Source organism: Crocodylus siamensis, chromosome 11, assembly GCF_052110815.1.
Source record: "Crocodylus siamensis isolate JL-2025a chromosome 11, ASM5211081v1, whole genome shotgun sequence".
Taxonomy (NCBI): Eukaryota; Metazoa; Chordata; order Crocodylia; family Crocodylidae; genus Crocodylus; species Crocodylus siamensis.
Window position 1 is genome coordinate 172,972 of NC_143405.1, and position 27,964 is coordinate 200,935.

The following is a 27,964-nucleotide window of genomic DNA, read 5'->3' on the forward strand; positions in this document are numbered from 1 at the left end:
CTGACAACTTATAATAGAGCGCTCATTGGAGTGATAAGAATCTTTGTATTGGACAGTATTTCCTTACAAAATCACAAATGCTTCAGCTCGTGATGACTGAATTTATCCTTTTTATCCCAGATGCTCAAGGAATGTTCTCCCAGGTCCTCATGACTGAATATGAATATTCACGTGTACCTTAATCATGGTCGTCTCAGCAATGCTGTTCTCAGCATCCTACGCTGCCAGTCTTTCCCCTTGATGGCTCTGGTGTTGCCCTAAAACACAGTTTGCAGTAGCACATTGTTAACATTCAAGATTAAGGAGGAGTTGTATTTCCAAAGGGTCGTATCCCGAATCAGCGATTCTCTGGGAAGCTTCCCTTGAAGCGGTACCCGGCAGTGGTAAACAAGGGCGATGTCCAAAGGAACGTTGACACTGCCAGTGTAGGCCCTCAGGACGGAGTGGACTGAAGTCTGAATCACCTTCCTTGGATCAACTATCATTTTCCTAGGGTTGATGACATTTTTTCGGTCAGGCTCCCTGTGGATATGCTGCAGGATGTTCACTCCGGGCACTGCACCCCACGACGAAGTGTTGATCTTGCCCGTGGAGGTGGCAGTGAACACGGTGTTGGGGAAGATGTGATTCTCAAAGAGGAAAACACCAGTGTCTGGATTCTGCTCCTGAAGACTCCTCATCATGGTTTTCCAATCCGGGTGCTTTGCGGGCAGAATAATTTCATCGATATCATTGAGCAGCACAAACCTGCTCCGGTACATGTTGCGATACACACAGTCATTGAGAGCGGTGATTTGTCCGTAGTAACCAATGTGTGTCCCGTCCTTCGGGAAACGCCAGTGAGGAGACACCTTGAGGTGGGAGGTGATTGGCCAGGGAACGACCTCAACGGTTCCTTCTGCAATATAAAAGGCCAGGACGCTCTCCATCAGGGGGCTGCAGCTGTTCTTGTAGATCATCACTCTCTGGGCGCCAAGAATTTTGTACATCTCCACGCTCTGTATAAATTGTAAGACATTGTTGTAGTTTCCAAACATGGTTGAGATGCACACGGTGAAGTCAGCAGAAAAGGATTCAGCTTTGCGGTTCTTTATTTCAAATCTGGGCAGCTGCTCAATATTTCCATTAGGGAATGAGTGAATCGACACATAGCTCGGCTCACAGGTGGGGGGCTCTGCACAGAGCAGGTCCGCTGCACCGTAAGGGAAGTCAAATCGATCCGAGTGGACATCAATGTCTGCCCTAGATACGTGTATTTCCCCATCGGGCTGGCAGCAGAAGCAGCAGTAAAGCGCCGTCACCTCCTCGTGGTGAACAATCGCAATCACTCGGGTGATTTTGCTCTCTCTGTTATCAAAGTACGGGGCTACGATAAAGGTTCTGTTATCCTCCAAGGCTGTGATTGTACTATTGGTAGCTTCCCATTCATAGCAACTACCTTTCTTTATTTCGATTTTTGTTAGAAATCTGTCAAGATACATCCAGTTTTTAAAGATAGTCATCAGTAAAATGCAGAGAAGAAAGCAGAGAGCAGCATAATATTTTCTCCCACCAATCATCTCAGACCAGTGCTGTCAACTTTCTTCCGGGATTCTAAAAACAACCTGTATGTGAGAAGAAAATAGGTTCAGGTTATTGATAACAGGCCTGGGGTTTTTTTCAACTGTTATTATCACTATTATTATGAGGAGAAACTCCTCTTGGCATGACACACATATAGTCACCTGAGAGACAGGGTTAGTGGGAGGACGTGACCTCTGAGAACAGGATCAGCGTCAGTAACTGCAGAGGAACAGCAGGATGTTCCAATGTGGAAGGAATGGAGATATTTTGGACCTGGCCATTTTTTAAAGGGAAGATTGAACATAAATTCTGGAGACTGACGTACCTTTACTGTCACTTTTCTGAACTGGTAAAAAGATTAGTTATCTACTACTCAATATGGTTCTGGTCTCTCTCTCTCTCTCTCTCACACCCCTTCAGGGTTTTTAACACAAACAAACCCACAAGTTTTTAAAAATAAAGCAATGTTTAGTTGTCACACAAGGAGAAATCATTAAATACAGACTCAGCAGGCAGCTGCAAGCACTGTCATACCAGTTCAGGGTGATCTACTAAGAGACAGCTGCAGTCAACGACAGTTTCACGTGACCTTTCTGAAAGCAAGACTTACTATGTTCCTTTACCTTACGATCAGAAGGGCCTTTGACAAAGATGCCTGTGTTAAACTACACCATTTTCTCTGTTTGAGCAGTTTGCTACAGTGAGCAGCTTCTGTATTTTATGTTAGATGCTTATCCGATAAAATGCAGGAGCCTGGGAGCAAGATCCAGCACCCAATACTCTCCTTCTTTCAGTGACAACAAGCCCAAAGGCACAGGGAGGAAGGGTTCCCACCCACTGGGGCAGCTCATAAGTCAGGTCATTCTTGCCAGGATGAAAATGCTAAGAGAACAGCACTGCTAGCCTGTGTGTGGTTGGCACTACAGGCATGCCACAAGAGCAATAACAATGTCTTTGTGGGGGCTTCAGGACACACCCTGTACCCCCGCAAGACCGGCCTTTCCTGTTAGCTCAGCATAACATCTAGAAGAAGGATGGGCTACAAAGCCCTTGGCAACCTTATGCAACCCCACAGCAGAACTTTTGATCCAACTGCCCTGCCTCCTGCCCCTCCCCCCTTGATCTAATCAAAATGCATCAACATTTTTCTGTTTTCTATGCTAAAGAATCAGCACTGCAATAATTATGCCTCTCTCTACCCCCCAGTTCTTCTAGCATCACACTGGAAGCAGCCCTAAGACATTACTTTTCCTTCCTGTGAAACTGTAGTCTTTAACATCCCCCTGGCTCCTCTTCTGCATGTTTTGGTTTTGTCTCTATCAAAAAGGAAGAGCTCTGGTACAACACAAAATACAGTGTCATTACTACTGTTATTTTACTGGTCCTCCCTTTATAAAAATAGCACTAGCTTGTTTTTAAAGTCTTACCTAAATGAACAACCCGGCCTGCAAAACAGCGTTGCCAAACATCTCTACATGCACTTTACAAAAATAAATGATAGGCTCTTACAAGGCTCATCATTTGCAATTTGTGAAGAGGTTATTACATTTAAGGCACAGCACAAGGTGCTTCTTTGCAGACAGAATTTATAATACAAATAACTCATAGAAACAAAAAACATTTCTATCTATATTTCCTCTTGAAAGACAGGAAGGGCTGGGGTGGCCACATGCACTACTATCCTTCCTCTTTCCTCTACAGCACAGACACTGTACCTTGTCACCCTTACACTACATCCTCCCCACCCACTGTTTTCTGTGCTGCACCTCACCTCTTCGGCTGTAATCTCTGTCAGTGCCCAGGGTAGGAGGCATGTGGCTGACTAGTGCTACAGCAAACAAGCAAATAGCTGCTCTGCACTCACCGAGCACTGGGTGGCTGAAATACAGAGCTGCTCTCTGCCATCCCTGACCTCTCGACAACCCATCTTGTCACTATAGCTGGAAAGCAGAGATAGCCCTTGCTTCTGACTCATGCTTTTGCCATTCTGTCCCTGGACGAGCCGACACCCGGAAGTCTAACTGATATGGTCAAGGAGGACTCTGGCCCCTGCTGGAGACAAACACCAGGTTTCAGCCCCAAGCCCCTTGCCCACCTGCAGTGAGAACAAGCCGGTGGCAGCTGAATGAAATTTCTGGCAAGTACCTGGACAGCTTGAATAAAAGTGAACAGGAAAGAGTAGGAGAAGAATTCACATCTGAGAGCACCACAGACAGCTGCTCTTGGCTTCACCCAGATGCGTCTGTACTGAAGCACTGACATCTTCTCTCTACTAGGGACCTACTCTTTTAAGTGCAAAAGTAGGTTTACAGCACTGGCAAGGAGCTGCCCTGGTGGGACAGTAGTGCTTCCTCCCACCATAGGACAGCCTGCTGCCTGGCTTAGTGTCACTCCTTTCCTAGTCTTCCCCCCATGTTCCCTGGAGCCAACTGCTCCTGCTGGGGGGGGCCTGTGGGTTTCTCTCCAAATGCTAGTAGCACAGTGCAAGCAAACAAACAAACAAAAATTGCTAAGAGTTCATAGATTTCATAGACATTAGGGCTGGAAGGGACCCTGGAGGATCATCGAGTCCAGCCCCACCACCCCAGGGGCAGGAAGTCAGCAGGGATCATAGGACCCCAACAAGATACTCATCCAAATGTCTCTTGAAGGCGATCGAAATGGGAGTTCAAGAGTTGGGTGGATGATCAACTCCCCAGTGACCTTGTGAGAGGTTTCCTGCTTGACTTACCACTTTCCTTCCCTGCGACGGCACTCAGGGTCTCTCTGGTCCCTGAAAGACTGCAGAGAAAAGATAAGAGAAGAGGGAAATCTAAACTATGTCCAGCCCTGACGAGCCTGAACCACTTCTGCCGTAAGGAGGAAGTGCACGGCTCTCAGCAGACTGACATCTCTGCCAGACTCTCAAGAGTGGCTGTGAGATGAGCCAACGTGATGACGTGTGAGCACGAGTCAACGGGCCTACCTCAGACCCTGCAAGAAACTCTGCCACTACGTCACCTTCTCAACAAGGTGTAAAAGGGCTGTGCAAAGTGCTCTTGTGTTTGCACAACGGCTCCACGCCTATAGCAGCCTCACCAAAGCAAAGCCCTGGGTTCCACTTTTATAAACCACGGACCCCGATCATGCCCTCAGTAGCAACCCCTGCTTGCGCAAGTGCACAGAGTGCACAGCTCTGGGCGTTTTTAACAAACAAAGATTATAGCCTACCCTGAGATCCAACATGGGAGTCAGCACAGGACAAATGTGCAGTTGCTTCCTGAACTCAACCACACAGCAGACCTCAGGCTTTTACTGCTTTGCACCTGACCACGTTCCTCAGCCATGACCGGCACATCAGACGAGAGACATGCTGGGATGGGACGGGCTCCACCTTTCCCCTAAAGGTAAGCGTGTGTTCTCTTCTAGGTTGGCGGACCTCCTCCGGCGGGCTTTAAACTAGGCTCATTGGGGGAAGGGGAAGATGAGGGCGGAGGAAACATCGGACTGCCAGACCAAACAACACCCACAACTACAGCCCAGCCCAGCCCATCGAGCAAAACGATCAAACAGGTAAGAGATAGGGGCCAGGGTAACCCTGGGACTAGGGGGACAGTGCACACATGCACAGGAGGCCTCAAATACCTCTACACAAACGCTCATAGTACGGGTAACAAGCAGGAGGAACTCACCCTCCTGCCGGCTGACACCAGCCCGGACATAGTGGGGGTTACAGAAACGTGGTGGGACGCAACGCATGACTGGGCGGTGAATGTCCAGGGCTATAGGCTGTACAGGAGGGACAGGATAGGAAAGAGAGGTGGGGGCGTGGCACTCTATATTAAGGAGGAATACACATCCTCGACAATTAGCAAGGAGTCAGGGGAGGGGCACTCTGAAGTGCTTTGGGTTAAAGTACAAGGCAATCGAGGGGAAAGGGACTTAACGGTGGGGGTCTACTACAGACCTCCCAACCAGGGAGAAGAGCTTGACCGGGAATCCTTGGGTCAGCTCACAGAGGTGGCGAAGGCTAAGGATGTGGTGGTCATGGGGGACCTGAACTTCCCGGACATCTGCTGGGAAAAGCAGTCGGCCAGGTCTGACCGATCACGTCGGTTCTTGGCCAGAGTGCAGGACCTCCACCTAACCCAGGAGTGCCCAGCCCCACCAGGGGGGACGCCTTGTTGGACCTAGTGCTGGCCACGGGTGACGACCTGGTTAGGGGGCTGCGGGGGCTCGACCCCCTGGGCGACAGCGATCATCGCCTGCTGGGATTCACCATCCAGCGCAAGGTGGCAAAGGCCTGCAGTAAGGCAGCGGCCCTAGATTTTAGGAGGGCAGACTTCAACGAGCTAAGGAGTATAGCTGGAGAAGCGCTGAGGTCCCGGAGGGGAGGGGAGCCAGGTCTCCAAGGAGAGTGGTTGCTCGTTAAGGAGACGATCCTCCAAGCCCAAAGGAAGGTAATCCCAACGAGGATCAAAGGCAGCAGGAGAGCACGCAAGCCTCCGTGGCTCACCAAAAGCATCCGGGAATGTCTCCTTGCTAAAAAGGAGGCTCACATCCAATGGAAAGAAGGGGTCATCACCAGGGAGGGCTATTCTGTAGTTGCTCGGGGATGTAGGGGGGTAGTTAGGAAGGCCAAGGCAGAGATGGAACTGGGGCTAGCTTCCCAGATTAAGGACAATAAGAAGTCCTTTTTTAAATACGTAGGGGGTAAAAAGAAGGTCCCGGGTAATGTGGGGCCCTTGCAGAACGCACTGGGAAACTTGGTCGTCACACCAGACAGCAAAGCTAACATGTTTAATGATTTCTTTGCCTCCGTCTTCCTAAGTAGGGACCAGGACAGCCACCTCCCTGCTGGGCCCCCCTCGGGCCCCGGAGGAGGCACACCTGGGCCATGGGTTCGCGAGGATTTAGTTAGGGAGCTTCTGGAGGGGTTGGACGTATTCAAGTCAGCCGGCCCGGACGATCTCCACCCTAGAGTACTAAAGGAACTGGCCGAGGTCATTGCAAGTCCCCTGGCACGGCTTTACGAGCACTCGTGGTGCTCTGGTGAGGTACCGGAGGGCCAACGTGGTCCCCATCTTCAAAAAAGGGGAGGAAGGAGGACCCGGGAAACTATAGGCCGGTTAGTCTTACCTCGATCCTAGGCAAGCTGTTTGAGAAAATTATGCTGGCACACATCCAGGAGGGGCCAGCGGGGGACTGCATGCTTAGGGGCAACCAGCACGGGTTCATCAGTGGCAGGTCCTGTCAGACCAACCTGGCGGCCTTTTACGATCAGATCACCAGATCATTAGATGCAGAGGTAGCAGTGGACATCGTCTTCCTGGACTTCTGGAAGGCTTTCGACACTGTCTCTCACCCCGTTCTCATTAAGAAACTGGGGGGCTGTGGTGTGGTGTGGCCCACACAGTCAAATGGGTCGCCAACTGGCTGGAGGGCCACACCCAGAGGGTGGTAGTGGATGGGTCCTTCTCAACCTGGAAGGACGTGGGCAGTGGGGTCCCCCGGGGCTCGGTCCTCGGGCCCACACTGTTCAACATCTTCATCAGCGATTTGGACGAGGGGGTAAAAAGCACCCTGTTCAAATCTGCTGATGACACTAAGATGTGGGGGGACATGGGCACACTGGAAGGATGCAACAGGCTACAATCAGACCTAGACAGGTTACAAGGGTGGGCGGACGAGAATAGGATGGGCTTCAACACAGACAAGTGCAAGGTGATGCACCTCGGGAGGAACAACCGGCACCACACCTACAGGTTGGGGAACTCCCCTCTTGTCAGCACGGAGGCGGAAAGGGATCTGGGGGTCATCATTGACTCCAAGATGAACATGGGCCGGCAGCATGGGGACACGGTCAGGAAGGCCAACCGCACCTTGTCGTGCATCCACAGATGCATCTCGAGCAGGTCCAAAGAGGTGACCCGCCCCCTCTATGCGGCACTGGTCAGGCCCCAGCTGGAGTACTGCATCCACTTCTGGGCACCACACTCCAAGAGGGATGTGGACAACATGGAGAGGGTCCAGAGGAGGCCACTCGCATCATCAGGGAACAGGAGGGCAGGTCCTATGAGGAGAGGCTACGGGACCTGAACCCATTCAGCCTCCAAAAGAGAAGGCTGAGGGGGGATCTAGTGGCCTGTTATAAACTAGTCAGGGGGGATCAGCAGGCACTGGGGGAGTCCCTGTTCCCCCGAGCACTGCCAGGAGTGACCAGGAATAGCGGTCACAAGCTGGCAGAGGGCAGGTTTAGGTTAGATATCAGGAGGTGCTACTTCACAGTCGGGGTGGCTAGGGTCTGGAACCAGCTTCCAAGAGAAGTGGTGCAGGCTCCTACCCTGGGGGTGTTTAAGAGGAGGTTAGATGAACATCTAGCTGGGGTCATTTGACCCCAGTACTCTTTCCTGCCATGGCGGGGGTCAGACTAGATGATCTGCTCAGGTCCCTTCTGACCCTACAAACTATGTTACACCACAGCCTTCACAAACTAGACCGGCTCATATGCGAAAGAAGCACTGACGGGTCTCTGAAGGGAAGTGAAGGTTTGACCATATGGGCAGAGGGCTACTGTTTTAAAGCCCATTCCCCAGCATGGTTCATTTTGTGCTGTGGCTGGTTTCAGCAAGGCATGCCCATAACTACTATGGCCATCTCCAGTCACAGCCCTAATGTCTACCAGTGTCAGACCAACACAGGAAGAATTTCTGAAGCTCCTCAGTGTTGAACCACTTGCAGATGCTATTACAAGGGTGATATGAATATCTACACTATCACGTACAAGCCAGTGAGAGTCATTATGGAAAACTGCCCTAGTTTCTGTGACTACTGATTTAAAAAAACCCCAGAGAACAAGGTAATAGGAAGCACAGATAAGAATTGGTAGTTTCCAAGAGCACTTGAAAGGGAAGTTAGATTTTCTTTTTTGCTTAAGATTACATTATTTTTTAATCACCATAACAGCAAAAAAAGAAAGATGTATTTCCACGAGCAACAGTGATCCAAAATGCAAATACCTTTTACAATAAACACAGGTGTTTCTGACAAATCCTTTAGACTTTTTCCAAGATTTATCTTGGAGGTACCCTACAGATTTTAAATGAGTGCTAATGTCTTTCACAGGAAAATTATTTTGAATATAATCCTTGGGGAAATACTTCTGATAAAATGTCAAACTATATCAAATATTTGATACCAATCTATGAACACTTTTATTAAGTAATAAACCTTAGAGACCCGACATACCTATTTGGTAATACATTACAGGAAGAGCAAGAAAAATAAATGCATTTACAGTTACATTATTAAAATTCTGAATTAGTGAGTCATTTTTACATTACAGTATTAAGGTCTATATTAAATTTGTACTGTCTTAAGTCTTTCCAATAAGGAAAAGACTAAGGAAAAACTTCTTCACAGTTCGTGACACCAGACCCTGGAATAGACTGCCAGCAGGGGCGGTGCAGGCACCTGCCCTGGAGACCTTCAGAAGGAGACTGGATGCTCAATGTGCTGCGGTTATTTGACCCCTGCAGTCTTTCCTCCCCAGAGCAGAGGCTGGACCCAACGATCACCCAAGGTCTCTTCCAGCCCTAAACTTCTGTGAATACTGTTTCATCTAATTGTCATTTTAGTTATTTAAACCGTGTGAACTTATTTCAGTGACTGAAAAGAGCTGTTAGGATTACAACTTCTGTGTGCACAAAACTACATTTAGGCTTATTTTTCAGCACTTACGTTTATTGCATTTTTCATATTACTCCAAATGATATATTGTTACTCAACACAGAACATATAGAAAATAAAATTAACTACTTTTCCTTCCAAAATAAACTGTGGAGAAAGACACACAAAAATTCAGATTAGACCCAGCAGGGAAAAGATTGTTAAACAGTGACTATAAAATACAGTACAACAGAATTAGAAATATTATGCCTATAATACAATTACCCATCATAGCTTCTGTCTTTATACCTGAACGGTTTTAACAAAGTACCTCTAATGTATATAGTATAAAACTCATAATTATTAAATAAACACATCTCTGAAATAACGTATACATTTTCTGGGGGAGACACAAATCATTATTTACTTTAATTGAAACAGATAATTCACCTGGAATTTACACAACCCAAGGCAGGTCTCTCATAAAATGGGAGCAGTAAACTGAAGGTATCAGTCAGACTCATGTTTAGACTACAGTGGATTACACCTTATCCTGTGGTGAGATCTAAATTTATCTCAAAGAAGAGTTAAAATTATAGCCCAAGCTTTCTTACAAAAGGGAATTACTTGAAAATAAAATAAACAAGAACATATTACCTGTAATTTGTTCTGTTCTGAAGGAAGAGGTTTTGAAATTGTAATGTCGAAGAAAACCAAGTTAATTGTTTAAAGGAAGGGTTTTACAGCAGGGATCAGCGATGTTTTGGGCCAAGTGCAAAACAACTGGTAAGCTGGACTTGGCGTGCCAGGGCTGGATGGTGGAGGATCTGTGAGGGGCCTGATCCCTGTCGTGGCAATGCAGCCCTGGCCTCTTCCCTGCTATGCTCCCCGAGGTGTGCGTGCAGCCGCTGCTGCCATGGAACTGGACTGGGGCTGCAGAGCCCGGTGCAGCCAGTTGCAGCCTCCAAGCTTCCTGGCACTGGGCAGCTGCTGCTGGTTGTGGAGCCCAGGCTGCTTGCAGCAGGGCTTGCAGCCTCCTGGTCTTCTGGTACAAGCAGCCTGGGCGCCACGACCAGCAGCAGCTGCCCAGATCCTGAGCTGGCTGTGGCATGCCAAGCAAAACGGCCTCGCATCCCACGCTCTGGCGTGCGTGCCGGGGGCCGACCCGTTTTACAGGATTCAGGAGGACAAGGTTCTGGAACACTGGTCACCTCTGAGCCTCCTGGTGCAATAGCTAAGCCATGACACACACTAGACTTGTACAGCTGTCCAATTGCCTTCCAATACCCAAAGGGTGACCAGGACCATACCAGTTGACAGAAGCAGTTACTGGTTACACTAGCCATGATGCTACATTGCAGCTGATGCAGCTGCTAAAAAAACATTGCTATGAGAGAAATCTCATGAAAAAGAAGACTAAAAGAAAGTCAATCTTTTCTGTCCGTGGGATTTATCAGAACAAAAGAAGCTCTTATAAATAACGCTTTTGAAGTCAGTGGTGTCTCATAGCGGGTACACAGGGGGTGCACATGTGTGACGGCCAGAACTAGAGGGATTAATAAGCAATAAATATGTGCTTCTTGGAGGTATTTGGTATTTTGCCTAACAGGTAATATTAGCTAATATAAAGCTTGTAAATTCGTAACCTGCAAATGTAACTTGTCTGTCATAAGTTTAACAAAAATGATAAAACTAACTGTTTGTATTAATTGTGGAACTGACTGGGCCCCAAAGGTGGAGCAGTAGCTGCAAGATTAGCTGACCTAACAGGCTGTGCTTAGGGTTCAGCCTTGACAGTAAAAACTGGATCCAACCGCCTGGCACACCCAACACATTCCAGGAAAGCATATTCAGAGAAACCTAAAAGGGGATGGGGCTTAGGTGGAGTAATGTCAATTTCAAACCTAAAGATGCTGCGTTGAAATTTGCTTAATGGATAAACCCAAGTCTGGGTAGTAACCTTTTATGATAAGTGTTAACACTTTTCAATCCCATAGGGTAACAGCTATAGGGCAAGATTGTGAGTGGCTCTAAATTAGCATAAGACTAGGTATAAAAAGTGCATGCGTCAGGTTACCAGCAGGAAGGAGGGAACAGAACAGGCATTGCTGTTCCAAGCCCGGACCCCGGACTCCCGGTGTGAGTGAGGATCGGATCCTGATCAAGGGACCTTCCCCAGTAATCCCTCTGACAGCGTTGATCGGGGATGCCTGACTTCACTGGAATCACTTGGTGCACGCCTGGCATCGAGGAACTACCGATAAGTTGCCAACCCATGTCTGTCTGTCTGTTGTTTTGAACAGCCCAGTGGCTGATACCCTCACAGTGCCCAGTTGTCCTGCGACAGAAGCGATCCATCTATCTGTTATTATTTACTATTAGCTCTTTACTACTGCATTATCTGCTTATCGCATTGATCTTTCTGTTAACTGTTGTGTGTGTAAGCTATAATAAATTTGCCTTTGCTTCACTCCCAACTTTGCCTCCTCGATCTGAAACTGAACCGAGCAGCCCAGTGGCTGTTACCCTCACAGTGCCCAGTTGGCCTGTGATAGAACTGATACACTCACAGTGCCCAGCTGGTCTGCATCACACATGCATCCCCTGAGAGCACCGGTGCACCCCCTAACAGGCTGCGCTTGCTGCTTAGGTGACGGGCAGAGGGAAGCACTGGTGCCCCCCCTGCGAGCACTGGCCAGGGACTGGGAACACTGTGGCCTCTTTGCAATCAGCCATGGGGGCCTCTGAGTAGACAGACTTCTAATGAACAGCCTTTTATCCTGCAGCCATTTCCCTTGATGTTCATAATTTTGTTAAATCTACAATAAAGCAGAGTCTGCAATATCCAGAAAGACAGACAGTGCTGTATGCAGTCCTGCTGATCACAAGGTCAGGGTAATACTTTACTTTGCTGCTGCATCAAATCAATGCCCCCATATATCAGTTCAGGGAATTGTGCTGTCAGAAGGGCTGTTTCTTGGATGGGAATGGAGTCTTCCTCCTTCAAGCTCCTTTTGTAAGATTGGGGCAAAAAGTACAGTATCATGATCAAGGCTAGGGACAAACATAACACATAAACCAGTTTAAGTGATCAGAAACTGGTTTAAACCTGGAACAAAACAGCTGTTCAGTGCACATAAATCAGCTTGAAAATGGCTGAAACTGGTTTGAGGTAAACCTGGTTGAGGTTTCAGACTTAAATTATTTGCGTCAAACTGGTTTATGCAATGTCTGTCCCAGACCCCTTCCTGGTTTAAGTTAAACCAGACTCCCCCAGCATCCAGGCGTGCTCTCTGGGCTGGATAGAGCTGTCTGCTCCACAGCAGAGCTGGCTCCTCCCCTCTGCTCCTGGCTGCATCTCTGACAGAGTCTGCAAGCATCTGCCTGGCTTCCCCCTCCTTCCCCACTCCCCTCACCACTTCCTGTTAAGCAGGGATTTCCCCGTTCCCTCTGCCTTACACAGACACCTCTCAGCATTAGCTAGCAGCCTGCATGCCGACTATAGTCTGTGCTGTGGGAGACAGGACAAAGGCAGAGAAGACTGTGTCCACTTAAGGCTTTTTGGAACTAATCAACAGGTAGCTGGTAAGTCCCTCCAGTCCTTCTGTGGAAAAAGTGGTTTAAGAAGAGCTTGAACTAATGGAGAGAAGCTTTTGTTTTCTTTATTTTATTAATGGGCTGATAAACACTGTATTATCAACTCCCCGCTGGGCTGCTGGGGGGCATGGGACAAGGGACCCCTCCCTAATCAGAGCATCCTGCTGGGGCCTGGCCATGCCCTGCTTCAGGTCAGCATTGTAGAAGGGAAGAGAGGGCTGCGTTAGTGCCCCTTGGCGTCTAGCATGAGCCACTGCAGGCATGTACCTGCATTTCTGGGATCTCAGTGTAGTTACAAACTGGTTCAGCCTCGCCAGGTTAGATGAATCTGCAAAGATTGAATCAATTAAGGTTCAGGCTTTTTGACTGTCTAGCCCTAGCCCAAATGGCAGTTTACACAGCAGGGACATAAAAGTCAAGTAGAAGGCAGGGTAGTTTTACATCTTATAGACTAGCCAAAGTGGATATATATCTAGGACTAGCTTTTGTGAGCTGTAGCTCACATCAGATGCTGTGGAAAAATGTGCAGAAAGCAGAGTATAGAGAGAGAGAAATTAGAATGCAAAAGACAAGTGTGGGGGAGAGGGGCAATGCTGGGAGAGAGAGAGAAGCAGACAAACATTAGGAGGGGCAGGCTGAAGTGCTCTGGGTCAGAATACAGGGGGGTCATGGGGAAAGGGACTTAATGGTGGGGGCCTACTACAGACCACCCAACCAAAGGGAAGAGCTGGACCGCAAATTCATGGGTCAGCTTGTGGAGGCACTTAAGGCAAGGGATGTAGTTGTCACGGGTGATCTAAACTACCCGGACATCTGCTGGGAAGAGCAGTCAGCCAGGTCTGACCGCTCATGTAGGTTCCTTGCTGAGATACAGGACCTCCATCTAACCCAGGTGGTGCACAGCCCCACCAGGGGAAATGCCTTGTTGGACTTGGTGCTGGCCACAGGCAATGACTTGGTGAGGGGGCTGCAGGTGCTCAACCACTTGGGTGACAGCAATCATCGCCTGCTGGGATTCACCATCCAGTGCAGGGTGTCAAGGGCCTGCAGCAAAGCAGTAGCCCTTGACTTCAAGAGGGCCGACTTCAATGAGTTGAGGAGATTGGTAGGAGAGGCACTGGGGTCCTGGAGGTAGGAGAACAGGGTATCCAAGATGAGTAGTCGTTCCTTAAGGAGACAATCCTCCGAGCCCAAGGGGTGACAATCCCAATGCAAGTCAAAGGGGGCAAGAGTGTTCAAAAGCCCCCATGACTCACTAAAGGCATTCAGGAGCACCTAAAAGCCAAAAAGGAGGTGTACACCCAGTGGAAGGGAAGGGCTTTCACCAAAGAGGAGTATACCTCCATCACTCACGTCTGTAAGGGGGGCTGTTAGGAAAGCTAAGGCAGATACAGAATTAGAGCTAGCGTCAAGGATCAAGGACAACAAAATGTCCTTTTTTAAATACATAGGGAGTATGAAGAAGGCCCCAGGTAATGTGGGGCCCCTGCAGGATACGCTTGGCAATCTGGTGGTTGCACCAGAGGAAAAGACAGACCTTTTTAACAATTTCTTTGCCTCCATTTTTTTGTGCAGGGACCGGGACTCCCCCACTGGGATTCAGGATGGACCCAGGAGAGACTCCGCCAGGCCTAGGGTCAGGGAGGACGAGGTTAGGGAACTTCTGGAGGGGTTGGACATGTTTAAATCAGCAGGTCCAGATGCTCTCCACCAAAAGGTGTTGAGGGAAGTGGCAGGGGTCATTGCGGGACCCCTGGCACAGCTTTACAAGCATTCGTGGTGCTCTGGTGTGGTGCCAGATGACTGGAAGACCAATGTGGTCCCCATTTTCAAAAAAGGGAGGAGGAAGGACCCAGGCAGCTATAAGCCCACTAGTCTTACTTTGATCCTGGGGAAGCTCTTTAAGAAGATTATCCAGGAGCGCATCTGGGTAGGACCGGCAGGGCGGACAATGCTCAGGGACAACCAACATAAGTTCATTAGGGGCAGGTCCTGTCAGACCAACCTGGTTGCCTTTTATGATCAGGTCACAACATCCTTGGATGCAGGTGTCACGGTGGACGCAGTCTTTCTGGACTTTAGGAAGGCCTTTGACACTGTCTCTCACCCCGTTCTCATTAAAAAGCTAGGGGACTGTGGCACTGATGCCTACAGAGTCAGATGGGTCACTAACTGGCTGGAGGGCCACACCCAGAGAGTGGTGGTGGATGGGTCATTTTCACCCTGGAGGGATGTGGGCAGCGGGGTCCCCCAGGGCTCGGTCCTCAGGCCCGCGCTGTTCAACATCTTCATCAGTGACATGGACGAGGGGGTGAAAAGCACCCTGTTCAAATTCAATGACAACACCAAGATCTGGGGCAAGTGGGCACGCTAGAAGGGAGGGACAGGATACAGCTGGACCTGGACAGGTTACTGGGGTGGGTGGATGAGAACAGGATGGGATTCAACACTGACAAGTGCAAGGTGCTGCACCTGGGGAGGAAGAACCAGCACCATACCTACAGGCTGGGGAACTCCCTTCTTGTCAGTACAGAGCCAAAAAAGGATCTCGGAGTCATCATTGATGCCAAGATGAACATGGGCCGGCAGTGTGGGGATGTCGTCAGGAAGGCCAACCACACCTTGTCCTGCATCCACAGATGCATCTCAAGCAGAACCAAGGAGGTGATCCTCCCCCTCTATGCGGCACTGGTCAGGCCGCAGTTGGAGTACTGCGTCCAGTTCTGGGCGCCGCACTTCAGGAGGGATGTGGACAGCATGGAGAGGGTCCAGAGGAGGCCACTCACATGATCAAGGGGCAGCAGGGCAGGCCCTACGAGGGGAGGCGACAGGACCTGAACCTCTTCAGCCTCCACAAGAGAAGGCTGAGAGGAGACCTGGTGGCCATTTACAAACTTACCAGGGGGAACCAGAATTTTCCATTCAAATCTATTTTTTAAAGTTTGCTGGCTGAGACCAGCCACCCTCAGGTCAGCAACAGAGCCTCCAGGGAGGTTAAAGCACTCTGCCGCAGGCTCGGCATCTCGCCGCTGCTGATGGCAGAGCGATGTTCAGTCGTTCTGCAGTACAGGGATCATCCAGTCTGCCAGTGCCGACAGCAGAGGGGAACTGCAAGCGGGTGATGGCGCCTATGACGTGGGTGGAGTTGTAAGTGAATGAAGCACAGCTGCAGGAAGCAGGCAAGCCCCTGGCAGAACACTTTAACCTCCTGGATACTCTGTTGCTGACCTCATACAGCAGCCTGAACTGTTTAAACTGAACTGCTTTAAATGCATACCTTCAGTTAAACCATCACTACTTAGTGAAGAAAAATACATCCCCGCCTCAAGCAAATCAGAATTGCTTGAATCCAGGTAAGGACATTTCAGTGGAAGGACTGAGAGAGACTGGTAGCAGGAGCATGAGCGTGTTCCTAGGAGTTAGCCAGAGAGGGGCACTAAGCACTCAAAGGTTTTCTAACACCACCTTGTATCTGAGTCATCGAATGTGAGACAGAGGAAAGGGTGTAACTTGAATGCAGGGATATTAATTCCCCTTTTAAGACCTGCAGTACAGGATGCAAAGTAGGCGTAGCTGAACACTACGAAGTATAAGAGAATTCAACTTTGTGTCTTTAACGTAAGTAATTCACCTGACAAAGTTCAATAGTTATATTTGTCCTGATGAGGATTTCACAAGTCGTATCTGAATTTGATACTTATAATTGTCAATGGATAAACTTATAATGTGCTCGGTACAATTTCAGTCAGATTTTTCCAGTATAATTCCTAAAAAAATCCATAGAACCAGGCTTACCTAGTAAGAATACTACTCTGAAGATTGAAGTGAAAATGCCCAAGGCAATTTCCGAAGAACATGTAGAACAAATGCTAGTACAATCTGTAAACCGGTGAAAAAGGCGAAGAACTTGGGTCTAGGGGCTGTATTTCTCAGTAAGCAGATCCCGGGGTATAGTTTTGCATACCAGCAGCTGTGCTATCTCAGCTAACAGAAACGGAAGATACCCATGAGAAAAATGTGACAATTAAAGAGAAAAAAGTGTTAACATAACAATGTTTTCCTATAAGGTCTTTACATATTAAATAATTCTTATTAAATTAATAGAAACCATAACTTGAATACAATTTTAATTTTTATAAATACCTCTTGCCCATAAACACAATGCCTGTCTAACATAAATCCTGAAATGTCTGCTGGCTGAGCTAACAACTCAGAGATTACATGACAAAGAACCTAGCTCTTGTTATGAGGCTAAATGTACAGTATAAAGCACAACCATTGCTTTCCATGTTTGAAGTTAAACACACAATAAACTATCTTTAAAGTGTACAGATTAAATTTACACAAGCCTATTCAGGCAACAAATCTGCTACAGAAATGGATGATTTAAAAGACAAAAAAAATCTTATTTTATTTCTGTTCTAATTCAATCAATTTATAATAGCATATTACAATGCCCAAGGAAAGCAACTACTGAACCATACAATTACCATCATCCTTATACTCTGCCAAAATCTACTACTGCTAAACTGGGGAGACTGCCTTTGTAGCTTTAGCACGTCTTCTTCTTTACAAACATAGAGCAATGCTTAGCAAGATGCCATAAGGAAAACTGACAAACCCGCGGTGTGCTGTGCTTTTGGTTTCTCTAGAGCAGAAGGAATGACTATCCAGAAAAGTTATGATAAAGACTCAAAAATATTTTTGTGCCACACTTACACTGCTGGCTGCTTTTACCATCAGTAGGATTTCTTCTTGACTCATTTTCTACATGGCCAATTATTTCTTAACTTGTTTGCTGTTTTATAAAAGGGGCCTTAGTACTTACAAATACAACTCCTGCATAAGTAGTCCTTTGAGGATGTTTTCAATGGCTTTTGAAGATGAGCCCTGGTAGCCTGAAGTCAGGTGGAAGGCAGGGTCAAGTTGCACCTTATAGAGTAACTAAGGTAAATTTGTCTGCCTTTCTTAATGGCTTCCTGTTTGCTATTTTATAACGTAATACTAACTATATGTACATATTTGTATCGCTGCAAAACTGTCAAATCTGAGCAAACAGGTGCTCTGCATAGAGCCAGAGCCAGGGTAAGGGAGGGCCAGGGAGTAGGGAGGAGATGGGGGCTGGGCAGATAAAGATGGGGGGAAGGGTGAGCAGAGGGGATGCACTGTGGGGGCAGATGTTGGAGGGGCAGCAGGGGCAAGGTGTGGGGGGTGGCTGCTGGGCTCCTGCACCTGCCCTGGGCCCTGCTTTCCCACTGCAGTGCTTAGGGAGGAGCCCCCAGTGGTATAAGACCAGCGACACAGACGGACAGTTGTAACAAATATTCCATGTGCAGCATCTAGCTCTTAGGAGTGACTTGGCCCCGGGACACTTATGGGTCCTCCACTGCGCAGCGCCTCTGGGAGGCACCAACAAGAGCTCCCAAGGCAAAGCCCTAGGATGCCGCTCCTCAGCAGGCAGGAGCAGGAGCAGTGCTGGCACCAGTGGGACCCAACATGCAGCCACCCCCCTTGCCCTCCTGCTGCTGGGCAGGGATGCATGTGCAGCACCCAGCATGAAGGTGGTGCAGCCGGCCTGGCCCCAGGCTCCAGCAGCCACGTAGGGGGACAGGCTGAGCTGCGGTGCTGCTCTGACCCCGGGGGTCATGGCAACCACTCCAGGCAGCACCGCAGGGGAGGCCACCTGGGTGCCTCTGCAATGGGAAGGGAACAGGGCATTATCTGTGAGCAGGGCCAGGCTTAGCCCCTCGAGGTGTCAGTCCTGGGGTACCACTGCAAAGGGCTCGTGCAGCCGTGCGCCATGAAACAAGCTTCTGCGAGAGGTGGCAGGGCCACGTGGCTCTTCCTCTCAGGAGTGAGGGCGGGAGGCAGTGGCTGTCCAGGGAGGGGGTTTCTGGGCACAGGCGGAGCAGTCCTGGAGGCAGTAGATGTGAGATGTGGTTTATTTGGCCGTCCTGCCCTCCTGATGGAAACACAGCCAGCCTGCGGGGGCGAGGCAGTGCTGCGGCCTGCGCAGCACACTTGCAGCCAGGATGCAGCTACACAGCGTCATTGAAGCAAACCCCCCCCCCCCCCCCCCCCCCCCCCCCCCCCCCCCCCCCCCCCCCCCCCCCCCCCCCCCCCCCCCCCCCCCCCCCCCCCCCCCCCCCCCCCCCCCCCCCCCCCCCCCCCCCCCCCCCCCCCCCCCCCCCCCCCCCCCCCCCCCCCCCCCCCCCCCCCCCCCCCCCCCCCCCCCCCCCCCCCCCCCCCCCCCCCCCCCCCCCCCCCCCCCCCCCCCCCCCCCCCCCCCCCCCCCCCCCCCCCCCCCCCCCCCCCCCCCCCCCCCCCCCCCCCCCCCCCCCCCCCCCCCCCCCCCCCCCCCCCCCCCCCCCCCCCCCCCCCCCCCCCCCCCCCCCCCCCCCCCCCCCCCCCCCCCCCCCCCCCCCCCCCCCCCCCCCCCCCCCCCCCCCCCCCCCCCCCCCCCCCCCCCCCCCCCCCCCCCCCCCCCCCCCCCCCAAAAAAAAAAAAAAAAAAAAAAAAAAAAAAAAAAAAAAAAAAAAAAAAAAAAAAAAAAAAAAAAAAAAAAAAAAAAAAAAAAAAAAAAAAAAAAAAAAAAAAAAAAAAAAAAAAAAAAAAAAAAAAAAAAAAAAAAAAAAAAAAAAAAAAAAAAAAAAAAAAAAAAAAAAAAAAAAAAAAAAAAAAAAAAAAAAAAAAAAAAAAAAAAAAAAAAAAAAAAAAAAAAAAAAAAAAAAAAAAAAAAAAAAAAAAAAAAAAAAAAAAAAAAAAAAAAAAAAAAAAAAAAAAAAAAAAAAAAAAAAAAAAAAAAAAAAAAAAAAAAAAAAAAAAAAAAAAAAAAAAAAAAAAAAAAAAAAAAAAAAAAAAAAAAAAAAAAAAAAAAAAAAAAAAAAAAAAAAAAAAAAAAAAAAAAAAAAAAAAAAAAAAAAAAAAAAAAAAAAAAAAAAAAAAAAAAAAAAAAAAAAAAAAAAAAAAAAAAAAAAAAAAAAAAAAAAAAAAAAAAAAAAAAAAAAAAAAAAAAAAAAAAAAAAAAAAAAAAAAAAAAAAAAAAAAAAAAAAAAAAAAAAAAAAAAAAAAAAAAAAAAAAAAAAAAAAAAAAAAAAAAAAAAAAAAAAAAAAAAAAAAAAAAAAAAAAAAAAAAAAAAAAAAAAAAAAAAAAAAAAAAAAAAAAAAAAAAAAAAAAAAAAAAAAAAAAAAAAAAAAAAAAAAAAAAAAAAAAAAAAAAAAAAAAAAAAAAAAAAAAAAAAAAAAAAAAAAAAAAAAAAAAAAAAAAAAAAAAAAAAAAAAAAAAAAAAAAAAAAAAAAAAAAAAAAAAAAAAAAAAAAAAAAAAAAAAAAAAAAAAAAAAAAAAAAAAAAAAAAAAAAAAAAAAAAAAAAAAAAAAAAAAAAAAAAAAAAAAAAAAAAAAAAAAAAAAAAAAAAAAAAAAAAAAAAAAAAAAAAAAAAAAAAAAAAAAAAAAAAAAAAAAAAAAAAAAAAAAAAAAAAAAAAAAAAAAAAAAAAAAAAAAAAAAAAAAAAAAAAAAAAAAAAAAAAAAAAAAAAAAAAAAAAAAAAAAAAAAAAAAAAAAAAAAAAAAAAAAAAAAAAAAAAAAAAAAAAAAAAAAAAAAAAAAAAAAAAAAAAAAAAAAAAAAAAAAAAAAAAAAAAAAAAAAAAAAAAAAAAAAAAAAAAAAAAAAAAAAAAAAAAAAAAAAAAAAAAAAAAAAAAAAAAAAAAAAAAAAAAAAAAAAAAAAAAAAAAAAAAAAAAAAAAAAAAAAAAAAAAAAAAAAAAAAAAAAAAAAAAAAAAAAAAAAAAAAAAAAAAAAAAAAAAAAAAAAAAAAAAAAAAAAAAAAAAAAAAAAAAAAAAAAAAAAAAAAAAAAAAAAAAAAAAAAAAAAAAAAAAAAAAAAAAAAAAAAAAAAAAAAAAAAAAAAAAAAAAAAAAAAAAAAAAAAAAAAAAAAAAAAAAAAAAAAAAAAAAAAAAAAAAAAAAAAAAAAAAAAAAAAAAAAAAAAAAAAAAAAAAAAAAAAAAAAAAAAAAAAAAAAAAAAAAAAAAAAAAAAAAAAAAAAAAAAAAAAAAAAAAAAAAAAAACTGTCCAGACTAAGCCAGCTACGAGGTTCAGCCAGGGAACAAGCAGCTGGGTGCTGGAAAGGGGACTGACGCCTGGAGAACATTACCTACATAAAATGCTGATACACTTAAGTCCCGCACATGCGAATTAACCCCAACCTAAATGAACAACCCGGCCTGCAAAACAGCATTGCCAAACATCTCTACATGCACTTTAGAAGAATAAATGATAGGCTCTTACAAGGCTCATCATTTGCAATTTGTGAAGAGGTTATTACATTTAAGGCACAGCACAAGGTGCTTCTTTGCAGACAGAATTTATAATACAAATAACTCATAGAAACAAAAAACATTTCTATCTATATGTCCTCTTGAAACACAGTAAGGGCTGGGGTGGCCACATGCACTACTATCCTTCCTCTTTCCTCTACAGCACAGACACTGTACCTTGTCACCCTTACACTAAATCCTCCCCACCCACTGTTTTCTGTGCTGCACCTCACCTCTTCGGCTGTAATCTCTGTCAGTGCCCAGGGTAGGAGGCATGTGGCTGACTAGTGCTACAGCAAACAAGCAAATAGCTGCTCTGCACTCACCGAGCACTGGGTGGCTGAAATACAGAGCTGCTCTCTGCCATCCCTGACCTCTCGACAACCCATCTTGTCACTATAGCTGGAAAGCAGAGATAGCCCTTGCTTCTGACTCATGCTTTTGCCATTCTGTCCCTGGACGAGCCGACACCCGGAAGTCTAACTGATATGGTCAAGGAGGACTCTGGCTCCTGCTGGAGACAAACACCAGGTTTCAGCCCCAAGCCCCTTGCCCACCTGCAGTGAGAACAAGCCGGTGGCAGCTGAATGAAATTTCTGGCAAGTACCTGGACAGCTTGAATAAAAGTGAACAGGAAAGAGTAGGAGAAGAATTCACATCTGAGAGCACCACAGACAGCTGCTCTTGGCTTCACCCAGATGCGTCTGTACTGAAGCACTGACATCTTCTCTCTACTAGGGACCTACACTTTTAAGTGCAAAAGTAGGTTTACAGCACTGGCAAGGAGCTGCCCTGATGGGACAGTAGTGCTTCCTCCCACCATAGGACAGCCTGCTGCCTGGCTTAGTGTCACTCCTTTCCTAGTCTTCCCCCCATGTTCCCTGGAGCCAACTGCTCCTGCTGGGGGGGGCCTGTGGGTTTCTCTCCAAATGCTAGTAGCACAGTGCAAGCAAACAAACAAACAAAAATTGCTAAGAGTTCATAGATTTCATAGACATTAGGGCTGGAAGGGACCCTGGAGGATCATCGAGTCCAGCCCCACCACCCCAGGGGCAGGAAGTCAGCAGGGATCATAGGACCCCAGCAAGATACTCATCCAAATGTCTCTTGAAGGCGATCGAAATGGGAGTTCAAGAGTTGGGTGGATGATCAACTCCCCAGTGACCTTGTGAGAGGTTTCCTGCTTGACTTACCACTTTCCTTCCCTGCAACGGCACTCAGGGTCTCTCTGGTCCCTGAAAGACTGCAGAGAAAAGATAAGAGAAGAGGGAAATCTAAACTATGTCCAGCCCTGACGAGCCTGAACCACTTCTGCCGTAAGGAGGAAGTGCACGGCTCTCAGCAGACTGACATCTCTGCCAGCCTCTCAAGAGTGGCTGTGAGATGAGCCAACGTGATGACGTGTGAGCACGAGTCAACGGGCCTACCTCAGACCCTGCAAGAAACTCTGCCACTACGTCACCTTCTAAACAAGGTGTAAAAGGGCTGTGCAAAGTGCTCTTGTGTTTGCACAACGGCTCCACGCCTATAGCAGCCTCACCAAAGCAAAGCCCTGGGTTCCACTTTTATAAACCACGGACCCCGATCATGCCCTCAGTAGCAACCCCTGCTTGCGCAAGTGCACAGAGTGCACAGCTCTGGGTGTTTTTAACAAACAAAGATTATAGCCTACCCTGAGATCCAACATGGGAGTCAGCACAGGACAAATGTGCAGTTGCTTCCTGAACTCAACCACACAGCAGACCTCAGGCTTTTACTGCTTTGCACCTGACCACGTTCCTCAGCCATGACCGGCACATCAGACGAGAGACATGCTGGGATGGGACGGGCTCCACCTTTCCCCTAAAGGTAAGCGTGTGTTCTCTTCTAGGTTGGCGGACCTCCTCTGGCGAGCTTTAAACTAGGCTCATTGGGGGAAGGGGAAGATGAGGGCGGAGGAAACATCGGACTGCCAGACCAAACAACACCCACAACTACAGCCCAGCCCAGCCCATCGAGCAAAACGATCAAACAGGTAAGAGATAGGGGCCAGGGTAACCCTGGGACTACGGGGACAGTGCACACATGCACAGGAGGCCTCAAATACCTCTACACAAACGCTCATAGTACGGGTAACAAGCAGGAGGAACTCACCCTCCTGCCGGCTGACACCAGCCCGGACATAGTGGGGGTTACAGAAACGTGGTGGGACGCAACGCATGACTGGGCGGTGAATGTCCAGGGCTATAGGCTGTACAGGAGGGACAGGATAGGAAAGAGAGGTGGGGGCGTGGCACTCTATATTAAGGAGGAATACACATCCTCGACAATTAGCAAGGAGTCAGGGGAGGGGCACTCTGAAGTGCTTTGGGTTAAAGTACAAGGCAATCGAGGGGAAAGGGACTTAACGGTGGGGGTCTACTACAGACCTCCCAACCAGGGAGAAGAGCTTGACCGGGAATCCTTGGGTCAGCTCACAGAGGTGGCGAAGGCTAAGGATGTGGTGGTCATGGGGGACCTGAACTTCCCGGACATCTGCTGGGAAAAGCAGTCGGCCAGGTCTGACCGATCACGTCGGTTCTTGGCCAGAGTGCAGGACCTCCACCTAACCCAGGAGTGCCCAGCCCCACCAGGGGGGACGCTTTGTTGGACCTAGTGCTGGCCACGGGTGACGACCTGGTTAGGGGGCTGCGGGGGCTCGACCCCCTGGGCGACAGCGATCATCGCCTGCTGGGATTCACCATCCAGCGCAAGGTGGCAAAGGCCTGCAGTAAGGCAGCGGCCCTAGATTTTAGGAGGGCAGACTTCAACGAGCTAAGGAGTATAGCTGGAGAAGCGCTGAGGTCCCGGAGGGGAGGGGAGCCAGGTCTCCAAGGAGAGTGGTTGCTCGTTAAGGAGACGATCCTCCAAGCCCAAAGGAAGGTAATCCCAACGAGGATCAAAGGCAGCAGGAGAGCACGCAAGCCTCCGTGGCTCACCAAAAGCATCCGGGAATGTCTCCTTGCTAAAAAGGAGGCTTACACCCAATGGAAAGAAGAGGTCATCACCAGGGAGGGCTATTCTGTAGTTGCTCGGGGATGTAGGGGGGCAGTTAGGAAGGCCAAAGCAGAGATGGAACTGGGGCTAGCTTCCCAGATTAAGGACAATAAGAAGTCCTTTTTTAAATACGTAGGGGGTAAAAAGAAGGTCCCGGGTAATGTGGGGCCCTTGCAGGACGCACTGGGAAACTTGGTCGTCACACCAGATGGCAAAGCTAACGTGTTTAATGATTTCTTTGCCTCCGTCTTCCTAAGTAGGGACCAGGACAGCCACCTCCCTGCTGGGCCCCCCTCGGGCCCCGGGGGAGGCACACCTGGGCCACGGGTTCACGAGGATTTAGTTAGGGAGCTTCTGGTGGGGTTGGACGTATTCAAGTCAGCCGGCCCGGACGATCTCCACCCTAGAGTACTAAAGGAACTGGCCGAGGTCATTGCAAGTCCCCTGGCACGGCTGTACGAGCACTCGTGGTGCTCTGGTGAGGTACCGGAGGGCCAATGTGGTCCCCATCTTCAAAAAAGGGGAGGAAGGAGGACCCGGGAAACTATAGGCCGGTTAGTCTTACCTTGATCCTAGGCAAGCTGTTTGAGAAAATTATGCTGGCACACATCCAGGAGAGGCAGCAGGGGACTGCATGCTTAGGGGCAACCAGCACGGGTTCATCAGTGGCAGGTCCTGTCAGACCAACCTGGTGGCCTTTTACAATCAGATCACCAGATCATTATATGCGGGGTAGTGGGGGACATCGTCTTCCTGGACTTCCGGAAGGCTTTTGACACTGTCTCTCACCCCGTTCTCATTAAGAAACTGGGGGCTGTGGTGTAGACACCCACACAGTCAAATGGGTCGCCAACTGGCCGGAGGGCCGCACCCAGAGGGTGGTAGTGGATGGGTCCTTCTCAACCTGGAAGGACGTGGGCAGTGGGGTCCCCCAGGGCTCGGTCCTTGGGCCCACACTGTTCAACATCTTCATCAGCGATTTGGACGAGGGGGTAAAAAGCACCCTGTTCAAATCTGATGATGACACTAAGATGTGGGGGGATGTGGGCACACTGGAAGGATGCAACAGGCTACAATCAGACCTAGACAGGTTACAAGGGTGGGCGGATGAGAATAGGATGGGCTTCAACACAGACAAGTGCAAGGTGCTGCACATGGGGAGGAACAACCGGCACCATACCTACAGGTTAGGGAACTCCCCTCTTGTCAGCACGGAGGCGGAAAAGGATCTGGGGGTCATCACTGATGCCAAGATGAACATGGGCCGGCAGTGTGGGGACGCGGTCAGGAAGGCCAACCGCACCTTGTCGTGCATCCACAGATGCATCTCGAGCAGGTCCAGGGAGGTGATCCCCCCCCCTCTATGCGGCACTGGTCAGGCCCCAGCTGGAGTACTGCGTCCAGTTCTGGGCGCCGCACTGCAGGAGGGATGTGGACAACATGGAGAGGGTCCAGAGGAGGCCACTCGCATGGTCAGGGGGCAGCAGGGCAGGCCCTATGAGGAGAGGCTGCGGGACCTGAATCTGTTCAGCCTCCGCAAGAGAAGGCTGAGGGGGATCTTGTGGCCTGTTATAAACTAGTCAGGGGGGATCAGCAGGCGTTGGGGGAGTCCCTGTTCCCCCGAGCACGGCCAGGAGTGACCAGGAATACCGGTCACAAGCTGGCAGAGGGCAGGTTTAGGTTAGATATCAGGGGGCGCGACTTCACGGTCAGGGCGGCTAGGGTCTGGAACCAACTTCCAAGAGAAGTGGTGCTGGCCCCTACCCTGGGGGTGTTTAAGAGGAGGTTAGATGAACACTTTGCTGGGGTCGTTTGACCCTAGTACTCTTTCCTGCCATGGCAGGGGGTTGGACGAGATGATCTGCTCAGGTCCCTTCCGAAGGAAGGAAAGTTGGTGCCCCTCCATGGAAGAGGCAATCTTGGTGCACAGGTAACGACCTAAGTAGGGCACAGGTGACAAGTGTGGTCCGCCCGGAGCCAGAGCCTGCTGGCAGCAGTAGGGGCGGTGGAGGTGGTGCAGAATTGTGCCCCCCCACTGGTGACTCATGTACCATCTATGCCCTAAACCCAGTTCTCCAGCTGTCCAGACTAAGCCAGCTACGAGGTTCAGCCAGGGAACAAGCAGCTGGGTGCTGGAAAGGGGACTGACGCCTGGAGAACATTACCTACATAAAATGCTGATACACTTAAGTCCCAACATGTGAATTAATTCTGAGGTCACCATGGCTCTCAAACCACAGCACTTCAGTCAATAGTGCTGGTACCTTTCCCAGCATGAAGCCACGTGGCCTGATCCCTCAGACTAGCCCAGGAGACGGAAGGTCTCTTTCCTTAGGGCTCCTGGGGTTGGACTAGGCAGGCAGCAGATGCAGAGAGCTACATGTTCCAGAGGAGCCCTGCCTCCTGCTCCGTGAGGACTCGACATACATCTGACATAGCAGACAGGCTTGTATCAGTCTGGAAATGCATACGCTCCCTTGTGAGCTCTGCATCTGACCAGTGTAGTCTACGTAGCTCTGCTGCTACGTGCTGTCAGAGCCTCCCCTTGCAGATGCAGGTATCAGGCTGCTACCCAGGGAAAAATATTAATACGTACCAAGAAAAACGAAGCTCTTGGCTGATAGGCTCGTCAGACTTGTTCTCGTGTCCTGCTGGAGCGCCCAGGCAGAGCTCACACCCTGAGGGGTCTGCAGTTCTCAAGCAGGCTGTGTCCCACCTAAGGCTGGGTGGGGGCTCAATGAGCCCATTCCCCCCACAACTGGGAGTGCAGTCTCTTGGCACTTACTCTGCTGGGGTGACCAGCTGCTCATCACTACAGAGCCACATCAAATCCACATTGAGAAGCCCCTTCCCATGGCTTCTCCAGGAGATACAGCCACGTTCCTAGTGTAAGGGCAGACAGTAGCTCCTGGACATGGATCAGCCAAGGGGCACAGCAAGCTCCCAACAGAGGAAGTGGCCAGTAGTGGGCCACACTGCAGGATGGACTTCCACACCTGAGACGGGGCCCCTACTAGCCAAAGAAATGTGCTGGACATTAATCAGTTACCAGATAAATTACTTATTAACTAGAAGGGAAAAAATGCTTAAACCCATAACAGAAGTACAGAAGATAATAGTGAGAACACTACATTGCCACTGCCAGAACAGGCTTGCTTCCTCATCCTAATCGCTGGTTCCCGTGTCTAAACACAATCCCAGTTCAGAGACAGGCACCGCAAAAGATGGAAGGCCTGGACACAGACTGATATGGGGAGCGTGATACGGAGAGCAGGCAAAGAAGCTAGCGCCCAAGACAGGCACAATACCATAACACCTAGCAGAGGAACGATAAGTTCAGGGATGCCCTATTTCCACTTCCAAAGTTCAGACATCAGGAGAAACGTTCTAAGACACAAACTGCCCTCTCGGTGTTTAACTGCGATGTTCCTCATGAACTGCACAGGCTCCAGCTGCTGACTGCCCCTGCCACGCCAGCCGGACCACGTACCTGAGATGCTGCTACTGGCCAGCAGAGCCACGCTGACCCTGCCTGGTGTCCGGAAGGCGCACGAGGAACTCCAGTTCCAGCCACGGCACTAAAAGCAGTCACCACTGCAAAGTCATTTGGCAGCAACATTCACCAGACCAGGCTGCACTGTAAGAAGATAAAACAGCTCTACCAGAAGGCAAAATGCACAAGCCACAAACAGTAACACCCCTGTGGCGCAGGTTTGCTGTGAAGGCCTTCCTATTGCAATAAGCATATTACTGTTCTGCTCAAAAGAGCAGGCGCTTCTTTTCAGGAAGGAAGTGGGGAGGAGGCTTTTGCAGAGCCAAGTCATTGTGAG

The 27,964-nt window shown here is 48.2% G+C and overlaps 1 protein-coding gene across 1 annotated transcript; it reads right to left on the reverse strand.

Moving 5' to 3' along the window:
* Positions 1-257: 257 nt before the first annotated feature.
* Positions 258-27,964, reverse strand: LOC149855214 (uncharacterized). Its single transcript, XM_090021280.1, has 2 exons — positions 27,625-27,964; positions 258-1,604 (listed from the first exon to the last, which is right to left on the reverse strand). Exon 2 carries the CDS (start codon positions 1,557-1,559, stop codon positions 258-260), a length of 1,302 nt encoding a protein of 433 aa, XP_089877406.1. The 5' UTR covers positions 1,560-1,604; positions 27,625-27,964.

Coding starts and splice junctions, on each gene's coding strand:
- LOC149855214 (XM_090021280.1), bottom strand. CDS start 1,559: ATGATTGGTGGGAGAAAATATTATGCTGCTCTCTGCTTTCTTCTCTGC.